Source organism: Chaetura pelagica, unplaced genomic scaffold (genome assembly GCF_000747805.2).
Source record: "Chaetura pelagica isolate M959 unplaced genomic scaffold, ChaPel_1.0 scaffold156, whole genome shotgun sequence".
Classification (NCBI taxonomy): Eukaryota; Metazoa; Chordata; class Aves; order Apodiformes; family Apodidae; genus Chaetura; species Chaetura pelagica.
In genome coordinates, this window is record NW_009953694.1 from 802,431 (window position 1) to 827,277 (window position 24,847).

Below are 24,847 nucleotides of genomic sequence, written 5' to 3' on the forward strand. Positions count from 1 at the left end.
GCTTACGTAGATATATGGAATGGAATATCTTTGGCCAATTTTGCTGTCTGTCTAACTCAGCCTCCTACGGGGGGGTCACAGATCTCCCCATAGTGTCTGAGCTGGCAGAGTGCAGGTGCAGCCTTGAAGCCTCAGTAGTTAGAAAAACATTCCTCTGTCTTATCAGCCTAGCAGAACACAGTGTTGCTAGTTACAAGAAAGCTTACTGAAGGAAAAAAAAAATCAGTGAAAAGAAAAATTGGCTTCATCCTGGCTCAAACCAGGACACCAGCGTAATGGAAAAAGCAATGCAAGGTGATGGAAAGGAGTCTTATGAATGTTTGGAGGAAAAAATTAGAACTATTCATAACCTCTATTGTGTATAGAGGGTCTGATGCATAAGCAATAAAGCAGGAGAAAGAATCAGTGTACTTTATTTTGGTTTAGACCTTAGTCATCAAATTGAAAAGCAACTGTGTTCTAAGCACTGATTTAAATTTTCATTGCACTGTCCCTACCAAGTATGAACTGCGTTCATCTTTCAACAAAATATAACTGCTTTTGTGATAAAAAGCCATGTTACTTTTAGAAAACAAAAATGTGACAAAGTTTACAGCTTTGATTTGAAACAGTAAACTTGAACAATATTTGTAGCAAAGTTGAGTACTGTGTCCAAACTAATATAAAAATAAGTACAGCTTCAGTGTCTAATTTTGACAAATGATAACAGTATTAAAGCATAATGTAAGCAAATGAATTTATTATCTACATCCATTGGGACTGTGATTGTGTTACACACAAATTGAGATTGATATGCTAATATATATTTAGCTGTTAAAGCCTGAGCCCAAATGCAATTAACACTGCCATGTTCCAGTGTGGCACGTGGACAATTATGAGGAATAACAAATAATGGAATGTGAAATAAATTCTGTTAATGTTAACTGAGTTAGGAGGTTTCCAGCAGACATCAGTTTTATAGATTCAAGACAGGAATACTAACTCATAGGCGATTAAATTCTGACTGAGTTAGAGCTGGAGAAAATGTGGTTACTGTTGACCTTCTCTGAAATGTGATAAAGCCATCCTGATAACTCCAACTCTGACATATTAAATTTTCTCTCTGTTCAGAAGTATCTGCCTGATTTGATACATTATCATGCAAAATTGAATGACAGTAATAGACATCCACCCTGCTCCTCTGATTCTGGCAGCCGTTTCTCACAGTCCTAGGTCCTGTTACAGGAGGATGTATTTGTTATTTATCTTCAGCAGGTTGTGAAGTAAGCCTCTTTCACTGGGAATCTTTTTTGGAAAAAAAATAATCAAAATTTGCCCTTTCTAATGTGAAAAGCCTCACATTGGAGGTGAACCCTCCAATTTGAAAGGTAACTGGTGCCTGAAAGAGCATCATATTTAAAGAATTAATTGTGCAACATCCCAAATTCCTGGGATGGATTCTGTTCAAATACAGTAGACTGTTCACTTGCAAGCTCTTTTTCTTTCACTAATTTCATTTCCACCACTATGGCTCTTAATAAATTTTCTATATTTGTTTTAATATGGGAAACCCACACCATTCCAAATTTACAAGTGGTATAGTTTGATTTTATACATGTGTGATCTTGTCAGGTGGCATTCATTTATAACATGCTTTAAGCCCACTGAAGTTAAAGAAAACCTAATGACTTCATTATCTTGGGATCTGACTTTGTGGCTTTTTTCCTCCAAAGTGTTTTACATACTTGAAAAATACCCCTGCTGAGAGTAGGAATTACTGCCTTTCTTAATGAGGAGGGTCTGCTGCATGCAGAATTCTTTGGGCCATCCTGTGTCTCTGCTTTTTTGGAAAGCCTCAGCTCAGTCATGTGAGCAAAAGTTTGGTGTGGGTCCTCATGTACTCAGGGCTGTAATAAGACTTGCCTATAGAAGGCTGTGTTGCCTTCTCAATTTCTGTATGAGACTATAGAATCATAGAATAATTTGGGTTGGAAGGGACCTTTAAGGGTCTTCTAGTCCAACCCCCCTGCAATAAGCAAGGACATCTTCAACTAGATCAGGTTGCTCACAGCCCTGACCAACCTGATCTTGAGTGGTTCCAGGGATGGGGCATCTGCCACCTCTCTGGGCAACCTGTGCCAGTGTTATGTTCAGCTTTTTTTTGAATGCTTTTTAATTTAGCACCCTGCTCCACCAAGTGCAAGAATGCAGCATGAGGGAGGGGCAGTGGGATGCTAAAGGGGCAGGTGGCTCCTGAGCCCAGGCAAAACTCTTGTGGTGAAGAAGATGGTGTGCAGAGGCACTTGTACTTACAATTGAATCTCTGCTTTTATTTATTTAAGGCAGAGGCAGATTTCTTGAAAGAAGCTGAAAAGATGAAAGAATAGCCAAAGGTCTGACACTAACTGTGGCCAAGATGTCTAGGATATATTATGAAGGAAATTTTATTTATTTACTTATAAGCAAATTTGCTTTATTTTCTTATGAGCACTACTCCCTACCTGTTGGGCTGACCCTATAGGTTGCTCCTGAAGGTGTGTTAAAATTTTGATTGTTTCCCTCAGTGGGTATAGGGGGAAAGAAAGAGGAGAAATGGTGTGTGATGGTGACCTTTACTTTGACCAAATTTATTTCTTTGTTTTCTTTGAAGAGTGAGATTTCAGTTAAATTTTTGGTACATACTTGGAATTTTAAACAATTCTAAAGCTTCTTCTCTTGGTTTAAGTGCTTCTTTTGTCTCCTGTCTTCCCAATGTTTGTAGTCACTCCTGAGAATACTGGAGAGTCCCAGGAGCCATTCAGCTTTCAGAACTTGCAGTGGATTCAATGGACTCCTGTCCCTTCTCTCAGACATGGAAGGTGCATTGCAGGACTCTCCATCTGGTCTGTGGTCAGAAGTTGGACAAGATTGCGTATTGGAGCTTGTTTTCTACACTCTTCAGGGAATAACGGCAGCCCTACATTTGGACCCTGCCAACAGCAACTTCTTCCAGAGGAATGGTCTCTTTGAAAAGATGGCAGAGGATCTTGGGTCACTTGGATGCTTCTGGACACAAGGGGAATGGCAAGTCCCTCTGACCCTTGAGAAGACGAGGACATTTGCAGAATTGTTGGATGCAGCTTTCTGCTCTTCAGAACCTTTTCCAGTTTGGCTGAAGAATTGTATCCAGATTCTGAATTTTCTTGATCACATGGTCAAAGGAACCCTCCACCTGGAGAGCTACTTCAAGGAGACAAAGGCAGAGATCAGAGAGGCATCAAGAGATGATCAGGAGGGACCCGAAGCTCAAGAGCAGCATCCCATTTCTTTCAAAAGACCAGAAAATAAATTACCTGCCTCTGTCTATAGGCTGTGGGGAAATCCGGAAGAGAAGTAAGTCTTTATTTGCTATATATGTATTTAAGTGTTTTATATATTGTATTTTCTAAATACATATATACACATATAGATGCTGTGCAACTTGTAAGGGGAAATTTGAGCCAAGTCAGTGTAGGTGGTCTGTGATGCCCCATCCTGCAACATGTATTTAGCATTCTCAAAGAGGAGGAAAGGTGTTGATCCTCTGGGAGCCAGTGACTGAGATACAGGAAAATAAGTATTTTAACTGGATAATATTCTAGCCCCTTACATTATCCTGTGGTCAGTCATACTGCAAGCTGCTGGGCCACAGGGTAATTGACCCTTTTACTCCCATCTGAAAAACAGCCCTCTGCATTCACAGAATCATAGAATGGTTTGAGTTGGAAGGGACCTTAAAGATCGTCTACTTCTCACTCCCCTGCATGTTCAGGGGCACCTTCCACTAGACCAGGTTTCTCAAAGCCTCAAAGTTCCTGCTCCTGTGTTAAGGTTTGAAACACCTTCCGTGACACATGGGGTCTCTGTTTTTCCTTTTGTTCCTGGTGCTTAGAGAGAGATAGCTGCAAGTTGTGTTGATGGAGGCTGATCTCTCTTTGGGAATAAATGTCCTCTTTGTGCATGCTTGAGTAGAATGGCTGCAGCAGTTGCTGTTACCACAGACTGACTATGCTGATGGCTCTTCAGGTTCTTTATGGCATCTCATTTTGTCCCCAAACCCTCTTATTTAGCTAATTTTTAAGTAGTGGTCAGCACAGAACAGATTTGGGTTTCACACTGTGGTACCAGTAAGGTACATGGTGTGGATTCATAGGGCTGACTGAACAGCCCTGAGGCAGGAGTGCAAGAGATGGGATATTTCAAGGAGTGAGGAGCTGGTACATGGAGACAGCTTTTGTATTAATACAAGCCCGAAAGTGAGGGACTCTTAGAAACCACAGAGAAGGCTGAAGATAAGGCTTGTATAATATTCTTAGTGGGGAGCAGTGCTGGCTGGGATGTTGAGGTGTAATTTGATGCTGGTCAGGGACTCTTGATTTTCCTTTTTTTTCTTTGAGGTTGCTAAACCTCAAAGGAGTGCTCAAAAATCAGGAAACCATTCCTTATAGTTATGGCAATGTCTTAAACATTTCATGATTTTATTTTTTAAAGGATTATTTAATATTATTATCTTCGGATACTCATATTTTGTTAGTTCATATTTTACCTTTACTACACATCATGTGGGTTATGAAATAATTATTTATATGAAAAGAATGTTGAGGTTCAGAGGTAACCATATTTCTTCATTGCATAAGTCTCTAGGAAGACTGCTGTGTTAGGAGAGCTGGACACACTGCCTGGACATGTATTTTTTCAATGCGAGAGGTGGAAATTTGAATTGAATTGTAAGTTGGCGAAGTTAGTCCTTGAATACAGTAGCTTAGGCTAAAAATGAACCTGCTCTGGGAAGCACAGCCACGGCAGGAAAACAGAGTGAAATTTTAATCCTATGGGTTCTAGAGGGCCTGGACTTTTCTCTTTAAAGGTGTTCAGGGTTTTTTGGGAGAGAGGGGAGGAGAGAGTATTTTCAGCATGTACTTTTTTCTTGTTCATCATTTAAAAACTCAGCCATATTCATATCAAGTACAGGTGTTTGTGTCCACGTTGGAGCCACTGCTGCAATAAGTATTTGTGCCAGATCTGATTTTGATTATACAAAAAAACACTTCAAATGAACAGTTTCTTTGAATTTCTTGAGGGTGCAGTAAGAACTATCTGTCACTCTGTGGCAGTGTGCTACACATTACTCGATGCTCTGACATTCCAAAGAAGCCTTTTTGAAAGTATCTAATGTGTTAATGACAGCCCTTTTACCCTCCTTTGGGTCCCTTGTAAAAGCATTTTTTTTATTCTCACTCCTTTAGCTTTTGTTTTATACAGTCTATAAAGCACACTGTGCTTTCTTTTTTTCAGTCTAATTATGGCTGTTGCTTTTCTCTTGTGATCTGTTTGGGACAGATGTTTCTGACAGTGCACATCACAACTCCAGTTCAGATGTGCACCCAGAACTGTTGATTATACTCTGAATATTAGAAGCCCGCAGTGCCTGAACTAGAGTTACTGCTGTGCTGTAGCTTATTTTTTGAGATATATCTGACCTCCTGTCTGCATCATGGCATACGTAGATCTTCTCTGGTGCCTTAGTTCTGTCTTGAGCCTGAACATACAAAGGTGTTACATGGTAAAAATGAAAATTGGTGGGGAAGCACAGGTATTTAACTTTATTTTACTAATTGAGGCAGATTCTGGTGTTGGAAGGAAAGAGTGGCACAGCAATTTCGTCAAGACTGTCTCATCTTTGATTGTTGCTATTGTGGTTTGAAAGTAGTGAAGTTATTGTCTGAAAAAAGTTACAAAGTGCTTGAAAATAGTAAAAATCTAGTTCTGGGCTAATGCATCAGACAGATCCTCTGGTTGCCTAGTCTCTGTCCTGCAAATACATTCAAAGGCAAGATTTGTTGAAAGCTGCTGCTGCACATCTTTGAGTATGCAGGTCCCTGAGGTCAAATCTCATCAGTAGGTTATGTCCTGTCTTGGTTATTCTAAGGAGGCTTTGAAGTGTTCCAGGTTGTCTGTATTGTTTGCTTAGTTTCAAATGCTGAGGGTAGTTACCACTAGGAAGATTTAATACTGTACTCTCCTGGAACATGTTTGAAGCCTCTATTTTTGTTAAAGATAAGTCTTATGCATCTTTTTCCTGCAGGTGGGAAATGAACGATTGTACCATTGTACATCCAGGTGCTGTCTGTGTTATGGTGAGGTTGCTGCCAAAGCTGTATAGAGAAGAACACTCTGTGGTGAGTCTGAACATATCAAAGTGTCATCTAAATAGCATCTGCTACTTTTACGTAACTTTGTTTCCCTTAATTGCTTACTCTTTGCAGATGCAGAAGTACTACAGTTTACTCAGATCACTGGCAGGAGAACAGTGCAAAGTTCATTGTGTTTAGCAGACATACTAACAACAAAGGCTCTTGGCTATCAATTTGGCTGAGTGTTTCTATACCTGTCATGGTCCCAGAATACTTCCTGCAAACACATAAGAGTAGAAGCTGCTTGCAGATGGTTTAAAATGCTGCTAATGGGCCTAGCAACCGGAAGAGTCTGGCTCGTTAGGCCTGACAGTCCATAAACTTTCAATGCAGCTTAGAATCTGCTTTGCTTTGTCAAACCTTCCATACACTCACCTGTTCTGAACGAGTATATTGCCTATATTGTATCTGCTATCTGGTTTAAAAGACTCAGTTGAGTTACATAGAGAGGGTTTGAAATAAAAACAAATTGTTCAGAGCTAGGGAAGGTAGGAGTGCAAGTAGCTGCTGGCACATCCCAACTCTGTGTAGTGGAACCAAGCCAGCAGCTAGGGAAATTTTGTTAATTACAGTAATTAATTCTGAAAAACAAGTAGAATGGTTAATTGGATGAGATAACATGTCATCAAGAAACTATCAGAGTTGGCTCTAGGGCTGAACTGTATTAGAGAGAAAGACTCCCAAGCCTTCAGTAGATGGCAGTGTTCCTAAAAATATGAAGGGTGAGAGCACAAATTCCAGCAATTTCAATTATGTGTTTAAGTGCATTCATCTTTTCTTTCTTTCTCACATTTTTTCCCTACTGAACAAGAAATCATTACTAAAAGTGTTTGTTTAGTATGGCTGTTGTCAATAGGATTGCCTCGGGTAAGTCAGAACCACTGTTGTGCAGGGTCCTGAGTCAGACACTGGCTAGGAGGTAATATATGTCCTGAAGAGCTTCTTTCCCCTCTGGTTTAGGCAGCCAAGGTTTTGGAAGACAGGAAAGGAGAACAGACCAGTAGGTCAAGTAGGAGAAAGGAGACTAGAAATATTCTGGCAGTGGGTCCTTCAGCCTGAGGGCAGAAAACTGAAGATCAGGTTTTCCCTTAAGCACTTCCCTGCAGACTTTGCTCCATCTTTGTCTCCTGAGGGATATTTCTTTGCTGAGCCTGTTCTGATTATAGAACAAATTTATTTAGTTATTTGTTTTAGAAAGTGCACAGCCTCTCTATGTTCATTTCCAAGGTTATTTTTGGCTTTTAGTAAGAAGCTTGCATGTTCATTGATCAATCAGCTTCTGGAGCTTTCGCTGTTTGAACAGACCAAGCAATTTTCCTCCTCTGCTTTCAACTCCCCAGCCTGCCTTTTTGTGCTGTTTCTTTTGATATTCACTTTCTCCTTAAAAAGCAGCCTGTGCCCCTAAATTTGCACTAAAACCTTGGTAATGTATCCTGGATTGCAGAGATAGGAACTCTGCCATGAACTCCTCGGTAATTATACAGAAGATAATTTTTTACTTGTTTTTCATGCAATCATATAATTTATAAGATGGCACACAGAGCTTTGCCTTCCTCTCAGGTGTCTGAAGAAGTTGATATTATAGCACTGCACAGTAGCTTAGAAAAATGAGGAGACACTGCATTTGGAAAATTTGGGAAAAAAAATATTGCAAATAAATGTAATTTGGAAAGCAAGAGATCTCTTAGACCACCAGAATTAACAAGAAGGTTCTTAACATTATGAAGAGATTTTGTTGGCTAGATTTTGTTAGCTGGCTTCAAATGGTAAAGTCTTGCTAGTTTGTTTTCTCTAAAAGGCAATAGTAATAGTAATATGTAGCTTCTCTTGCACACAAGTTGTGCCATGGGGAAATGTAAATACCTGATGTCAATGATATTGTTTCTGCAAGGCCTCATCTAGGTCATGATTTTTGGAAAAGCAGAAACAGTTCCCACAGTTAATAATACTTTCCCCTCCCCCCCCCCCAGTCTACTTGCAAGGACAAGTTACAGAATAACTTTGTAAAACCGGTTACAAATGCTGTCATCAAACTAAGTTTTCCTTGTTAAGGTCAGTAGGTGAAAGTTAATCAGCAAAATATTGTGATAGAATAGAAATGTGCTGCCACTGGGAACTACACATCAGGAATTTGAGCTGTGATAAATTTAAGAGTTACTTACATTTTAAAACATTTTAAGGAAAAAAATACTGCATAAGTGATTTCCAGAAGTAACTCCAATTCTACAGACAATGTGTTTTAAGCCTACCTTTCTTTTGAAAGCATGATTTAAAATCCTGTGTCACTTGAAACTTTTTGAAAGCACTGCTTTCAATGAATTGATTCCTTCACTAGTGTAACTAAATTCCTGTGGTATGTTAGCAAATTAATTATAATTTTCTATGAAGGGCTGCTTGATGTTAAAGTGGGAGATGTTTCTGAGATTGAAATGTCAGTTTACTTTTTTCCAATTGGACATAGAATTACTACTGTATCATTCTTATATCTAAGAAAGTTACTTTTTTTTTTTTTTTTTTTTTTTTTAATTAATGAACACTACCACAGGTTCAAAGTTCATCTTAAACATAGCATAATAATTTTGCAGATTAAGTAAATTAAATCTAGTTACCGGGTTTTGAAACTAGGGGCTCTTAGGAGCAAGAATCCAGAAACTAAAAAATATTAGGTGACATTTTTCCCTTAAGACTCTAATCTGAGGCAGAGCTGTGAGCCCAAAAACATTCTAACTGCACCTTCAATATTCTGATTCATGGTGCAAGTAATGTGTTAGGAAAATCAATCTGTGCTTATAGAAACACACAGTCTGATTTCCTGGCCACCATTTGTATTTCCACTAAAATCTCATTTTACTGGAACTAAGATCCATGAAAACAGCACATTTCATTCAAAGCAAGGCAATACTGGTATTGACAAAGCTGCTAAGCTAATGAAATCAATACATTTCTTTGTATGCCTTTTATGTTTTTATTTTGTTTGTTTTGGAGTAAATCAGTATTTTCACTTAGTCAAGGCCTGTGTCCTTCTCTGTTTTCATACGGTTTTACACATCCAGATACTTTCCTGCATGCAGTCAAAACTTGAGAAGACAGTAACTGAAAGATAAACTTTTGAGACTTTGATACACTGTAGCAGTAAGTGCCTCGCTGTGAAGAAAAATGTGTTTTGGTCTGGTGGGTAATTTCTGGGTATAATGAGATGCACAGTGAAACTTGTGTCACTGGGAATGGACAGTCATGCAGAGAGATGATAACGTTACTCAAAGAACAACCTTCAGATACTGAAAATAGTAGTTGCATTTACAAAAACAATATGTATGTTGCACTGCATGTTGCTAGTACTGTGTAAGTGTTGCAACTGGGGCTTTTGGTTGCTCAAAGCTTTGAAAAAAAAAATTGCTTGTTGGCTTTGAATTTGTTCCATATTAGGTTTGAGTTTTGTCTGGATACAAAAGAGCTGAATTGTTCTTTATGCTTAATAAGCTAGTTTATTCTAAATCCCATGAAGTTACTTCTCATTCATGTTATAAAATCAAATCCCAATGTCCTAATCTGCATGTCTGCCACAATGGTTGTCCTTTTATTTAAAAGTTTGCCTAGGTATTTCCTAGAAGAGCATATGAGAAAACCAAAGAGCTCTTGGGGGTGGGAAACATTTAATCTTTGTAGAATTTCTGTTTAAACAGATGATGCATAGTTAGTGTTTGTGAAATCTAGTTAGATCTGTGGGGTTGGTTCCATTTCTCATTTGGAACAAATTGCTCCAAAGATAATTAATGAGAATTGAGAAATTTCTTAAATACCATTAAGAGTCAATATTGAGGTAATCTTCAATTCAGCAAAACATATAGAGAAGTGTTTAAAATTCAGTAAGTGTTTCATGATATTGCCAGATAGAGTTTTGCTTAAGAGCAGTATGTTTAGAGCAAAGAATGGATCATGTCAATATGATTCTCCACATGCTTGATATTAAACATATTCTGAGTTACTGTGTTGGTCTTGGAGCTTATATGTGCACTGTTCAAGTGCAGAGTTTTATAGAATAACCATGCAGTTGCATTTGAGCCTCTGGCCTTACAGGCTTTTTTTCTGGGCTACATTTTTAAACGAGATATTTGACAATTGCTAAAACCCAAACCAAACAAAAATTAACAAAACCAACCAAACAAAACCCCCAGAAACCAAAACTTCAGTCACCATGTACAGTTTTAGTTCCATCCCACTGACTGTTCTATGTCTGTTTCAGCTTTCACAGGAAATCCAGTGTGCTTTGGTTGATCATATCCTGTCCCTGGTGAAGTCAGAAAAGAGTCGCCAGGTGATGTGTGGATCTGGCTTGCTGAGCACCATCATAACTTCCTGTCAGGATGCCTTCTGCAATGAGAGGCATCCTCTGCACCTGCCCCTCACCAGAGTGTTCGAGAAGCTTGCATCACAGGCTATTGAGCCAGATGTGTTAAGGTATCAGATTGTATCTAATGGAAACAATTTGTGAAGTTTTTGGGATAATTGGATACCTCATGTAGTGCTCTAATTCAGCAAGACTCAGCCTTTTGTTTCAAGTCTCAGTTAAGACTACTTACATATTGATCACAAGCTATACGTGTAAATGGCTTACTGAAGATACTATGAGTCTGCAGGGTTCTGTGACATCATCTCTGCAGGAGCTGTAAAGCCACTTGTTAATGATAACTAATTAAGTAATAACAAAACAACTAGGGTTATTCTCTCCTGGTATTCATATGGAGCTGCTGTTTCCCGAAGACTAAAAATATTCCTTGTTTTATTTGGAATGTCTTTACAATTTGGTATGCAATAAGAAAGTTGCTCTCCAGAGCACTAAGCTGTATTTGCACTATTGCTGTAACTCTGAAGTGTCTGGCTTAATAACTTTTCTTTTTCTTGCTTTTTCTTTTTTTTCTTTTTCTCCCATGTAAGGCAGTTTCTCTGGTTAGGAGGTTCTCCACCACTAACATGTAGGCCCAGCACAAAAAAGACTAAGATGCTTTCATGTCAAGGCAGTGTTCTAACTAATGAAGCTTGGAATGAAGGTAAGCACACAGTGAGCATCCTGTTGAAGGTGCATGAGGGGGAGGGGGGAGAAATAAAAAACAGCTATCACTTCCGTAAGCTCATCTGTCTTGCCAGCCTCCCATTTTGAAACTCCTTCGGTATGATATTTTTGTGTATTGCTAAGGATTTCTGCAGGCTGATGATGTTATCTGAAGAGCATGCAGTGCTGTTCTTAGCAGTAATTAATTGAATATGAGAAAAGCCTGTGATTAAAACAAGTATTGGAGACACTGATTTAGTTAAATACTATGTTGGTCTTGTAGGTTCAGAAGAGAACATGGTGGACAATAAAATTGATCATCAGACAGTTGTGCCTGTCACCCTCTCTCCTTGGGTGTCTAGAGGTTCTTCATTGGCACTCCAGACTGCAATGAGTCTCATCTCCATGACATCACCTCGAAACTTCCAGCTCCGCAGCACTGCTTTGGCTCCATCGTTTGTGGAATTTGACATGTCTATGGAAGGATATGGGTATTGCTGCTGTTCCTTTTCTCTTTAGCTGACCTGCAGTCTCCAAGTCCTTATTCTAGACAGAGCAACTAATCATTTCTCTTTTAATTCTAGTCAATCCTTGTGCCTTTTTGCCGCCTTCCTTGTAGCAGTGTTACCAAGCTATTTTGTTGTTGTCTTGCTGCTAATACCCTAGGCTCTACCTTATTACCACGATTGTGCAATATTAAGTCACTGATGCCCTTAAGGAATGATTTTACGCTTCTGATGAATGGGTGCTTACTTTTGTAGGTGTTTATACCTCCCTACCTTGGCTACTGTCATGGGACCCAATGCAGAGCAATCTGTCTCAGGAGGAATTGGCATGGGTAAGCAATTTGACTCACCTGCAGCTCCCTGAAAGCACTGACCTTTCAGCCCCACGGAAAAAAATCCACATTTATAAGAAATGGGAGCAAATAACCTCCAAAATGGAGTATCAGATGCAGCTTAATAGTGTGATGCATTAGCATTAACATAAGCAATAAAAATTTGAAGTAGGCTGCTAAGAAAACTGTCTTAACAAGTAAGAGCCACCAGATCTTAGGATAGTCTCCCTAAATAGAAATAAGAATAGAAACTGTCACTTAACATAAAATGGGATTCTTCTGTAGAGCAAAATCTTCTATTGGGTGAACTTTTTCCTCCTGAATTTTGTGAAACTTTGGAAAACTTGGTTCTGGCTCAGTGCTTCCCATTTGATGAGTTCTGTGGTATAGAGATTCAGCGGTAATTTGTCCTTGGTTAATTTTATGTCATTTATACATGTGCACACTTACATGTGTAGCCTCTATGATATTGAAGATAGGAAGTGAAATCTAACAGAAAAGAACTGAAATTAAACCTCCTATACTGATTTTGGTTCTTATATGCTTTAGGCTGCAAATGCAACAGAAAGCAGTTTGCTAATGTTTGCCTTTGTTTCCTGTTGACAGGCACCAGAATGTTCCCTCCCTCAAGTGGTCTGACTCTCTCCTGCTGGTTTCTGGTTAGCAAGTTTGGTTTGGTGCACAACAGTCACCCACTCCATTTCCTCACTATTGTGAGGCACATGTCAAGAACAGAGCAGGAATTTATTTGCTTTTCAGTAAGCTTCTTACCGCAGGACCACTGTTTGGTCATTTCCACAGAAGAAGTGGAATTCCAGCCACTTGGTAAGGCTGTTTTCAGTCATGCTGCAGTGCTGTGTCCTCTGATTATCTGGATTTTATCATGAACAAATTTCTTCTTCTCATAATTACCCAGGACACTGAGACTTTTTATCTCTGGTTTTCTTTCAACAGCCTGCTGTGATTATAATTCTTGGTCTTTTCAGTTTGCTTGAGAATTATTTTGTGGCCATGCAATATATGATAAAACTTACACGCTAAAGGAAACTCTTGAATGGCAGTTACATGGTTGTGTGCAGTTGTAGGAACTGGACTTGAATCAGATGGTCCTTTCCTGTTCCATGTGGCAATAGAGAGATTTTAAGAGTAGGACTGAGATGTTTGGGAGTGATCTAGCTTCTAAATAAGACTGCTGACTTAATCTCCTCACTTTTAGAATGTTTTCTATCTCTCTTCCTTGTTGGAGTTTATTCCTTTGTCCTTATTAAGTACAGTAGGTACTTCAAACACATATGTGATTGAACATTGCAGGGGAGGTTGGGAATGGAGTGGGAATAGTAGCTGGGATTTTTTCATGCACAGCCGACATTGCACAAGTGCTTTGATTCCTTTAGATAAAGTTAAAAATCCCAGCTCACCTCCTTTCATAAAAACTACAAAGTAATGTAGAGTTTCATCTTCTCATGAATTCACTAGGATTTTTTTCTGTCAAATTACTCAGTGAATATCCAGGGTGGTGGTACTCTTAAAGAATATATTTGCTTTGTCCTCGTTTGGTCTGGTTTTACAGCACTGAGGCAGCTAGCAGGTGGTATTTGGGAGTATGGCACGTTGTATGCTGGAGTGATCTTAGGAGTTGTGCAAGTCTCAAGTCTTGATAATAGATCTTCAGATAATATTTTTATTGACATTGAAATTGTTCCATACCCAGAGTCAGGTTCTTTGTATCACATCTGATAGTTGTATTCCAGAGGCAGGGGAAGGCGAGAAACTTTCTATTGACAACCCCTTGTTTTTGCCCTTACAGACATCATGGAACCTGAGGGTGAGGTCATTAATCCCTTCCCATTTCCGCGGCAAGTGCAGTTTGGCTGTGGCAAGCTGCTAGTGTCTGACCAGTGGCATCATCTTACAGTGACAGTTGCTAAGGAAGCAAAGAAGAGCTGCTTTGTGTCAGCTTATATAAATGGTCAGATGCTTGGCTCTGCAAAGGTAAGGGCTCTGTGCATAGATCGTGTGCCTGACATTTGTCTTTTGTTACTCTTAATTTTCAGCTCCCCATGCACATACTGTGACTTTTCAGTATTCACAGAATCACAGAATCTCAGGGGTTGGAAGGGACCTTGAAAGATCATCTAGTCCAACCCCCCTGCCAGAGTAGAGTCACCTAGAGCACATCAAACAGGAATGTGTCCAGGCAGGTTTTGAATGTCTCCAGCAAAGGAGACTCCACAGCCTCTCTGGGCAAGCCTGTTCCAGTGCTCTGTCACTCTCACAGTAAAGTTTTTTCTGATGTTTATGTGAACAGTCAGTGAGTCATCAAACAGCTAATGAGTCAGTGGCCTTTTTCCCACTGGTACTCTAAGCATTCAGAAATAGATGTTCCTCCAGGTTCAGTGTGAGACCTCATGAATTAAAATAATGATACTTTTTTGAGTTAATAGAAATGAAAGAAATGTTTCCATTAGGAGAAATTTGTAAATTTCAATTATATCAATTTGTGAGTTTATTGCAAATGTTGGTATACCTAGTATTTTTCCTAATTTACCATTTCTTGTGATCTTGTTGCACAGGAGTCAGTTCTTAAATGGTGAATTTCTTGGATTGAATGAGATACAATGATAAAGCAATCTAAATGTACCTGAAGGGTTCACAATCTACAGGGTAAATGGGAAGAGCCCCTCATTTATATTATCATAATGCATCTGATTCAGAAGCCAATCTCAAATTATTTCTGAGATTTGATTTTTTGAGTTTTCACTGCTCCAGGCTAGCAATGTTGAAAATGCAGCTTATTTTGGTTGCAATCCTGGTTGGGGTGGTGAGATTTTTGGGTTCGTTGTTTGTTTGTTTTTTTAATAGACCCTTTTTATTAATTGAAACTTGTAAGCTTAGTCTCTTCCTTCTTGTTCCCATATCTCAAATCAATCTGAACACATGCAAAGCTGACTTGTGTTTTATACTTCCTTTGTAAAAGCAACCTGTTTAATTCCAAATATTCTCTTTCCCATACTTGAGAAAAATTATCTGTCTTCTAAATGTCTTTTGGGACCTATATCCATTTCAGGAATGAAAATTTAATTTAATTTTCTTCCTTCAAATGAGACTGAAAGTCATCAATAAAACTAGGCCTAAGCATTGCAATTGATTCACAGCAAATGTGTTTAACATACAGTGAAACAGCTCATAATAAATAAAATAAGCTTTTAGGAAATAAAAGATGGTCCCAGTGCTGAGGTCTCTGACATGATGCAAGCCTTCTTCTTGATGCATACAGTGAAGAAAGGACTGTGTAAGAAATAAGAATTGCACAAAGGTTGTTAACAATACCAACAGCAATTTTTGAGTGGTGGAGCTGTGGTGGGCAGAGTTAGGTTGCTATGTTGCATCAAGCCTAATGTTTATTCACTCAAGTATCAAGTCCTGTCTCCTAATATTGAGCAGTTCTGTCTTCTACAGCTCAGTAGTCAGAGATAAGTAAATGCTAGAAGTCTCTCATCCTAAAAGCAAATTGGTATAGGCAGGGCTGAGCCCTGAAGTATAAAATAGGGTTTTTACCAAAAAAATTGCAACTGCTTCCTACTAGAGCTCTCCACATTTAAGTAAAATAAGAAACTCAATTTAGGAGACTGAATCCATATTTTGATACCAAAAATAAATGGTCTAATTTCCTAAACTTTATTGCTTTCACTGAAGCTAACCGATCCACATGGAGATTAGTTTTCAAAATCTGTTTATTCTCTAGGTGCTTAGTACAAGATGTGAGCTGTAACTTGACTTTCTGTGTTGAAAGTCAGTCTGATTTATGAAGTTGAGAAAAGGAAAAAATAAGCCTGGAGTCAAGATAGGGCTTTCTTTGCCAACACTTGAAATTATTTTTACTGTTTTCAAGTAGGCTTGAACTTTACAAAATGCTGTTTGTGATACTTCTGAAAGTCCAGTTTCTAAACAGTATTTGATAACTGTGTTGCACAGCTGACTGAAAATTCATTGAGGAAAGAGTCAGCAGGCAGTACCTTTCAGGGACAAGACCTTAAGGCACCAAATGCATTGAGTATCCTCAGTGAATTCTTCTTCTGTTGCAGATGCAGTATATACAGCCCTTACCAGGCAACTGTATTTCCATGGAACCCTCTTCCTTTATTGATGTTTATGGGTACATAGGTACTCCTCGAATTTGGAAGCAGAAGTCCTCCTTGACCTGGCGCATTGGCCCTACATATTTGTTTGAAGAAGCCATCTCTGTGGAAAGCATGGATGTGATTAATAAGCTTGGCCCACAGTATTGTAGCAATTTCCAAGCAGTACAGCTTCAAGGTATGTGATAATTTTCATATCCACCACTATTTGTGTGTCAGGGCAATGCAATTTTTATTATAAACCACTATTAGTATTCCAACTGTGCCTTACTCAGAAAGCCTGGAACTCTGCGTTGTTGTGTGTTGTGCAAGACTGTAGTAAGATAACATTGGGATCTTGTAACACAGTGTAAGTTAGGCAGAAAAAGAAGGGTGGAAATCATGCAGCAAAGAGCTGGCAAGTAAAAAGGGATAACATGTCCTTAAGGAGTTGTAAGATTGCAGTTTCTGTTGGACAAACATTAAAGCAGCAGCTTTGTAACTGAGACATTCTGCCTTTATGGTGTAACAGAAAAACATGGCAGAAAAAATAGCATCGTCTTTAATTGCAAATATCTGCAGAGTCGGAGAGAGCACAGGGGAGAGAGGGGTATGGGAATAAGTTACATTCTGTTTAATGAAGAGGCTTTTTAACTAATGTATACTCTTAGTTTCAATTATTAAACAGGCAGACAAAACATTTCAGTTATTGATTACTGTTTGTTCAACAACTGCACCTGTGTTCTAGAGCTTGAGATGAAATTGAATGGTCATCTCCCATTTGAAAAGAACAGAATAATCCCACCTGGTGATGCTCCAGCCTCAAGCAAAGTGAAAAAAGTGGCTGAAAGTACTCCTTCAGAATGCTTTCTAGACAGAAAAAAAAAATAATTTAAATCTACAAATCAAGCATGGAGAAGGCTTGCTGAAAGAGAAATTATATTGAAATGCAGCCCTAAAAAAAAAAAAAAAAGCTTAGAAAGCAGAAGAATTTGATGGTTTTGAGGTGCTGAGTCTTTATGAAGTCTGAGGTGCTTCCTGTACTCTGTCCACTGGCCTCCCCAGCTGGACTTTAGTGCTAATAATGAACTGGGGACATCTGACTCCAGTAAAGCAAGTTGTGATATCATAATTGTGAAATTATCTCTGGCTCTCTCTTTCCATTCCTGATCTCTGTTTTGGGGGGCTGGAAACAGGGATGGGGGTCAGGAAGGGGAGAAGGTGGTACTTAAGTTCTCTCTATTCTATTAAAACACCCAAAGAAATTTTTTAATGAAAATATTTACTTCAAAAAAAGTTTCAGCACAAAACCCCAAAATATTATGGTTTATTCTGTAAAATAATTTTGACTTTTTTTTGCCAACAGTAAGTTGTATTGTTTCAGCAGTGTTGTGTCCCATCTCACCAGTGTAATACCTTCTCACTAACCAGCAATCAGCTACATGGAGGATTAGCCATAAGTCTGTGTCTTGCTGGAAGGGCATTTACATTTAGTAAATCTTCACGCAGAATATGTGCTAATTTTATTTTGCCCATAGGGACAATGGCACCAGCATTACTCAACAGTTTCATAAATGGTTTTCCCAGCCAATGAAGTTGTTAAAAAATACAATATTTTTTTTTAAAGATGCACATAATTTTTCCAAGTGTGAGCAGGAATAGAAAATTCTTTAGAGAAAAGCATGTGAGAATTTCATACAATCATTAAACAGCTGAATCTGAAACTTTTTATAAGCTTCCCATTGATTGAGTTGGCAGCTCTGAATGTTTGCCTCTCTGTCTTTTTTTTCCACATGAATCCTTCCTCTTAGTATCCTCGAGTAAGCTCCCAGTAACATGGAAGGCCTCTGAACTGTTTTTTTCTGCCCAGAATTTTTCTTTATATTCTGTGGACAGAGGTTTATTCTGGACTTTTCTGAGCTTTGTGAGGTACTGGGAGAGGATGTAGGATCTACACAAAGCAGTAACTAGAGGAGTCAAGCCAAGCACATCATCTGCTGGTGCTTACACTGGCAAACTGCCATGGACTATGTTGCAATGGGTTAGGGCATTTTTATTATAGTTAAGTCAAAATTGAATTCCAGTCTAAACATTGTTTTCCTCTAGTTATTTTTCAGCAGCCTCTATCCTGTCTCACACATTAAGCATGCAAAGTTCCTTCAGAGGTTTATAGTCTCTCTTGTTTTAGGTGATGACCAGAACAGTGGTCATAATCCTACACCTCTGGTGACAGAAGAGAAGATTTCTTTTGGAATTAATGCTACATGTGCAACTTTCACTACGGTCCAAGATATAAAGAGCTCCTACAATGAAGTGGATGGCCGGCTGATTGCCAAAGAGGTCATAGGTTTATCTCATTTTTCTTAGACACGCTTTCTCTTTTTTATCTGATTGGTTTTCTAGAGCAAAGTATGTGATTTTTGTCTTAGTTCCATACAGTCAGTGTTGGGTTTTTTTCCAGCTTCTCTAATCATGGTTTTGTTTTCATCTGTGTAGAGGAATAGGTTGACCAGTGTGAACACAATGATAAAAACCTTTCTTCAAACAGCAACAGAAGCCATAGTGTTCAGGTCTAATTATGATTTGTTTGTCTGCAATTTCTTAATTCCTTCCCAGTGACCTACCACATGCTATTCTAGATCATCTAGGGGGTTTGGAACTAGGTGATCTTTAAGGTCCTTTCCAACCCAAACCATTCTGTGATTCTATCATTCTAGCATTCTTGCCAGTGTTAGGTGTACTGACATGTCTAAGTAATGATAATGTGGGATCTTTTAAGTGGTTGATTTTGTGACTTAAAAATCAACTTTGAAGGAAGAAAATATGGTTTGTATAATCTAAAAGTAATGTAATAAGAGTATTAGAGAGTCTGATACTTTTTGTCTCCCCAGTAATAATATAGTTTTCCATAGGATATCTTGTTTTAATCTCTTTTAGATTGGGATTAGCTCTCGGGACAGTTCAGCCCCAATATTCCTGGCTAAGAATATTGCTGGACACCTCTCAGGTTCTTTGCGGACTATTGGGTCCATTGCTGTGGGACAATATGGTAAATGTGCTATGACTTAATGCTTCATATTTTTTTTAAGAATTGGGCTTTTCTCTGTACCATAACATATTTACTCTATGTAACATCCTGATAATATTGCAATTTCCTAGGGATAAGAGTGTTCCAGTCCTCTCCAGCAGCTACCAGCCTGAACTTCATTGGAGGCCCTTCCATTCTTCTGGGTCTCATTGCTATGGCCCATGATGACCACACCATGTATGCAGCTGTTAAAGTCCTGAACTCCATCCTGAACAGTAGCCCAATGAGTGAAAAATTGATGAGACACATTCATGGATACCAGGTAGATGGTTATGGTCTTTCTCTTGAAGAACCTTATCCCAAAACCTATCCATGACAATGAACCAAGCATATACTGGCTATCAGTGCTCTCTGAAATCTTCCGATAGAGCTGTAGGATAGTACTCTAAATCCTGTGCCTACAGTCTCTGGACACTTCTGTAACAGTATATCTGCTGATGGGAAGATGAGGACAGATGCCTGTTGGTCACATAGGCTCTAGTAGTGTAGAAGAGAAAGCTGAAAGAAACCTAGTTTGTAAAATCATTGCAGCACATTTGTGAGTGACCCATCCTTCACCATTTACCAAGAAAATTGATCCCTCCCTCAAGACACCACTTCTCAGGCAGGTCTGCTTCCTCTCTTATCTCATCCAGCCTAAGAGTCATCCTTACCAAGTGCCCAGTGTAGGTCTAACAATTAATTCCTGTAGCTTAGTTTTCACTGTGTGTTAGGAATTGTGCTCATGTAAGTGAGTGTTGTCTAGATTTCATTGATTAAGTCTGTCTTAAACTCATCTTTCAAACCTGAAAGCCATTCAGACTGAAATGTTTTCTTCTTTCAGGGCTTTGGTAGAACTAGGGCAAATTTTAAGTACTATGTATGTAACATTGGATGCGTTAAGGCTCAAATGTGAAGTTTCAGTTCAGTAGCATTTACTTTATGCTGCATAGGCTAAGCAGAGTCTAATGGGAAAGAGAAGACTGCTTAAAAGAGATGGTTCCAAAGGAGGCTATTAACATTAGGACTTCATGAATGATTTATTATAGACTTTCCATTTTCCCAATTTGTGAATTGTTCAGAAATTGATTCTGATTCATATGAATATATTTATAATACTTAGATATTTCTTCCTCAGTCCTTACTTGTAGATGAATGTCAGCCTTTAGGTTGTGAACAAGCTGTTCTTTTCAACTTGATGCTAAATTGTTTTCTTCATGTAACTAATCATCATTTTGCAATGAAGTGTTTTTGCTCTTTGTTTAGAAGACTGAAGCTTTTTCTTTAAAACAGCCAACTAGTAAAAACATGGGTTGATATATATTTTTTAATTAGTGTCTATTCCTCCCAACCTATTCCAAATGTAGTTGCTTTCTGAACATTATTCTCACTATATCAGGTATCCATCAAATTATCAAAGATAGTCAGTTGAGAAATTAACAGTTTTATGCACATTTCTTTCATTTGAAGAGGTCAACAGTAGAATTTTTTAAACTAGCACCATTTGTAAGCAACTAAAAATACAACCATGAAGAATAGTATAGAAAAACTGCTGTTGTTATTTACAATTATATGTTGCTTTTTGTAACTTCCATTCAACATAATATTGCATGTATTTTGTTTCTGTTTATTGCTACATAGTTGGCAAATGCCTTCAAAAACTTACCCTTTGACTTATTGCATAAAATTTAATGCCAAAACTGGAATCTTGACTTCATGATGCTTATGGAAAATGTATGCATGCATGACTACTACATCCAAGTAAACTGTGCATTTGTCTTGAGTTAAAGAATTGTGTTAAATGTTAGTTTTTAAACAGATTTGGACACTTATTAAGTCTTTATTTTCAGTTGCTGACCTATCTATTGAAGAGGAAGACGCAGCTATTAAACAACAGGATTTTACAGTTAATGTTCTCCCTAGTGGGCACAGCTGAGTTTGGCTTTGAGTCTTCAGTCATCAAGAATTACAGTGCATTCCAGTATGTTCTTTGCAACTTTGAGGTAAAAGTGTTAATGTTACTTTGTGGGTTTGGCTGATTAAAGATTTGTTTTATAGCATGAGGGTTTTTTTTTGTTCATAGCAGCAGCTACTGGTTCCAGTGTTTGGGATGGGGTGGTAACCACTGGGGAGGTGGTAGCTCCTAGAATGGCTAGTCTTTGGTCACCATGGCTCCCCAGTGTGCCTCAGTGTAGTTTCTGGAGTCTTTGTGCAGACTCTGAGGACCAGCTTCTCAGGGATAGCTCAGGAGCAGCAACTCACACTGGCAGGGATTTCCCTCTACCTGCAGGTTGGCATTGCAGAAACAATTGAGAGCTTAATATGCCAGCCTCCCTGAATGACTTGTAACTGGTTTTCTGCTATAAGGTTACTGTCCACTGAGCTTAGCAGAGCAGTAAAACCTCTGCTTTCCTTTGTCTTTCAGCTTTGGATGAAAGCACCCGAAAATCTTGACCTTGCTCTTTTTTCACATCTTGTGGAGATTTTGCAGTCCTCCAGGTACACAATCTAGTGTTTGAACCAGAAACATGTAGGACAAGTTCAGCTGTAACCTGACACTGGAACTGTGAGGTGGATATAAAGGATCCAATCCTAGTTGGAATTAGTGGACTCTGCAAGGGAATAATTTCTATATTGCTCTTTCAAGGCTGGAATTAATAATTTGATCAGCTCCTGAAATGACTCTAGGGCCAGACTGGGATAAGATATCTCATGACCTGGTTCACATGAAACCACTGCTGTACAATGAAGGTTTAAAAGTCTTCTGGGGAGGGGAAATCTGAATGTTTTAATTGAGTATGAAATATTTTTAAAAATTATAAGTGAACTTGTGTTTATCACCAAAACACAAACTAGGAAGGCTTTGTTATAACTATACTTTCTTAATCAGTTGTAATAGAGGTAAATGTTTCTGAGGCATACCATGGCAGAGGGCTGGGAAGAGTCAAATGTTAGATTCCTTATATTTGGTACCAGAAAGCTCTGTGCAAAGCTGTCTGGTGTCTCTGATTGAGACAAGAACAGTATTTATTACCACCAACTTACTGTTTGAAAATTCATTAATATTGTTTTCTTTGAGCTCATTGAAATGCAGCAGTTTCTGGGTGAGAGGGCAGATGGGAAGGGTGGAAAACACATAAAGAAGTCTTCAGATCTCTGTCACTGACACATATTCAATTTGTCTGATGGTGCTTGAAATGTTGCCAAGGCTCTATTAGAAGCCAAAGGTGTAAAGTATCAGTGCAACCTGAGATTCCTTTTAGCTGAAACTCAGCAAATTTGGTTCTTTCCAGTAAAAGCTTTTTAAAAAGTCCCTGTGCTTTTTTACAGAGATGGATGTCAGAATTCTGCAGTGGGCTACCAGGTGCAAATGGTGCCCAAGCTCCTTTTCCTCTTCAATGACCCTGAAATCAGTAACTCTAGGATCACTGTGGTCTGCACTATTCTCTCCCATCTGTTGCAAGGATACTTCAATACAAGGGATCTTCTCAGGTAGCCCTCAAGTCTATAGTTTTTCCTTAGTTTGCAGCTGAGCTATACTTCTGCCAGTGTTGGAGAGATCTCTATAGTAAAATTTTCCTCACCTCATCTTTGGTAGGAGCTGCTGGATCTTTGGCAACTGCAGGTTCCCCACTGATTTAAAACTCCTATGAATGTATAGGCAAGTGAATAAAGACAGTCTAAAGGAAATTGCTGTGCAGTCAGTTCCTGTAGAACAAGGAATGTTTTCTTCTTCAAGAAATGCCCTTCTTTTGGGGAGGAGAAAGTTATGCACTTTCACAAAGTGTACATGTCACATTAATCTATCTGCCCTTAGAACCAGGTAATGTGTTAGGTACAGGTGAAAAGACATTGCCAGGCCTTCTCCCTGAGTAGCTACTGAGGTTTCTCTGCCCTTATCTGTGGGCTTGGCAACCAAGTGGTGAGAACAGTGCTATCTGAATGTCACAGGGAGTTCAGAAGATTTTGTGTGAACAGATGCTGTTGGAGTGGTCCAGGGTAAGGTGTCCCTGCTTGGGGCAGGGATGTTGGAACCTCATGACCTTTAAGGTCCCTTCCAACCTTAACCATTCTATGATTAAGTCAATATTGCTTTCCTTTAAAGTCAAGAGATTAGAAAAAAAAGTTTCCCTAGTAGAAGAAATACTAAGTCTATTTGTGGATAGTTGTCCTTTTTATTTGCTTCCTAGTTTATCAACTTTTGCATTTCTATTTCAATCACAATTTCTGCAGCCATTAGAATTTCCAGTTGTTGCTAACAGGTATCATTAATGAGCATTGAGATTTGCATGTAATTCCAAAGTAATGAAATTCATGTCTTTCTGCTGACCAAAACGGGTTCCCTCTTTCTCTGCAAGGATTGGATTGTTCCTTGTTTACACTTTGAAACCTTCTTCTGTGGATGAAAATCAGATTTACCTGGACAATGTGGCTGAGATGCCCAATGAAGGTGAGGAGCTACATTTGGTGTATGTGTTCTTATGGATAGTTGCTTACAGATTCCCTGCTTCCCCAGAGTATGATGAATCCTAAATGCAATGTAGTACTTCTGCTTATAGTGGCAAGAAGAGACACAATTGAAGTGACTTTATGGAAAGGGACAGGCTGCATTGAGGTGACCTCAAATTTTTGGGGTAAATTTACATTGCTGCAAAGGCCTGATGTGAAAAATAGTGAAGTGACAGTCACTGTATATATCCATGAAGACCTGACCTGCAGCGAGACTTTCCTGCTGCTAAGGGAATTCCCCTACTGTCCTCTCTCTACGAATAAACTAGCAGTTCTTTAGCTGTGTTTTCCAGAGCCTACACAATGTTGAATTTCACAGAGATGAAGGCCATTAAATTGAAATTGCCCCAAAACTAGCATACTGGGCTGTCAGGAGGAATAAAATTTCACTTGACATCCTGGTTTTTCTGAGAACACTTTGCTACACGTACAGTTGTGGCAAACAATGATGGGGAGCTCTGCACATTTTGAAGTATCTGTGTATTTATGTTAATTTTGTGTGTGGGAACTTCCAGTCATCTGGCTCTTCTATTGTGGATTTTTAGTTGAGGCTATATTGGTTGTTGCCTCTCTAAACAATGTATTAGGGAGACACTGAAAAAGGTAGTTTATATACACAGACATCACAGCTAGGGTACACAAGTCAGATTGCATCTTTATATTTCCATCTCTAGTTAACCTGAGATTGCTTCCTTTTTCAACACAGAGTCTGGATGAGTTTTAAGTGTCTCTAGGTTGTAGTGTAACTCTAGATTGTAGCAAGGTGAGTATTGGTGTCTTCTCCCAAGTAACAGGCAATAGAACAAGAGCAAAAGGCCTCAAGGAGATGTTTAGATTGGGTATTACGAAAAATTTCTTCTCCTAAAAGGTTGTCAGGGACTAGAATAGGCTGCTCAGGGAAGTAGCTGAGTCACCATCCCTGGGTGTATTTACCAGATGTATAGATGTGGTCTGTAGGAACTTGGTTTAGTGGTAAACTTGTCAGTGCTAGGTTAACGGTTTGACTTGATGACCTAAAGATCTTTTGCAAGCAAAATTGTTCTATGATTCTAAAGAGGGGACTTTGACAATGCA

General features: G+C 38.8%; 1 protein-coding gene across 1 annotated transcript in view; it reads left to right on the top strand.

Annotated features, from left to right (window-relative positions):
• WDFY4 (WDFY family member 4) overlaps positions 1-24,847 on the top strand; it is a 123,267-nt gene that overhangs the window by 15,568 nt on the left and 82,852 nt on the right. Inside the window, exons 11-26 of the mRNA XM_010000358.1 lie at positions 2,741-3,351; positions 6,083-6,176; positions 10,435-10,649; positions 11,127-11,239; positions 11,525-11,732; positions 12,003-12,079; positions 12,686-12,904; positions 13,887-14,071; positions 16,165-16,396; positions 18,386-18,537; positions 19,135-19,246; positions 19,357-19,547; positions 21,115-21,267; positions 21,690-21,763; positions 22,595-22,756; positions 23,623-23,714. Of these exons, the coding sequence (XP_009998660.1) occupies positions 2,741-3,351; positions 6,083-6,176; positions 10,435-10,649; positions 11,127-11,239; positions 11,525-11,732; positions 12,003-12,079; positions 12,686-12,904; positions 13,887-14,071; positions 16,165-16,396; positions 18,386-18,537; positions 19,135-19,246; positions 19,357-19,547; positions 21,115-21,267; positions 21,690-21,763; positions 22,595-22,756; positions 23,623-23,714 (2,890 nt within the window). The remainder of the gene's footprint in view (positions 1-2,740; positions 3,352-6,082; positions 6,177-10,434; positions 10,650-11,126; positions 11,240-11,524; positions 11,733-12,002; positions 12,080-12,685; positions 12,905-13,886; positions 14,072-16,164; positions 16,397-18,385; positions 18,538-19,134; positions 19,247-19,356; positions 19,548-21,114; positions 21,268-21,689; positions 21,764-22,594; positions 22,757-23,622; positions 23,715-24,847) is intronic.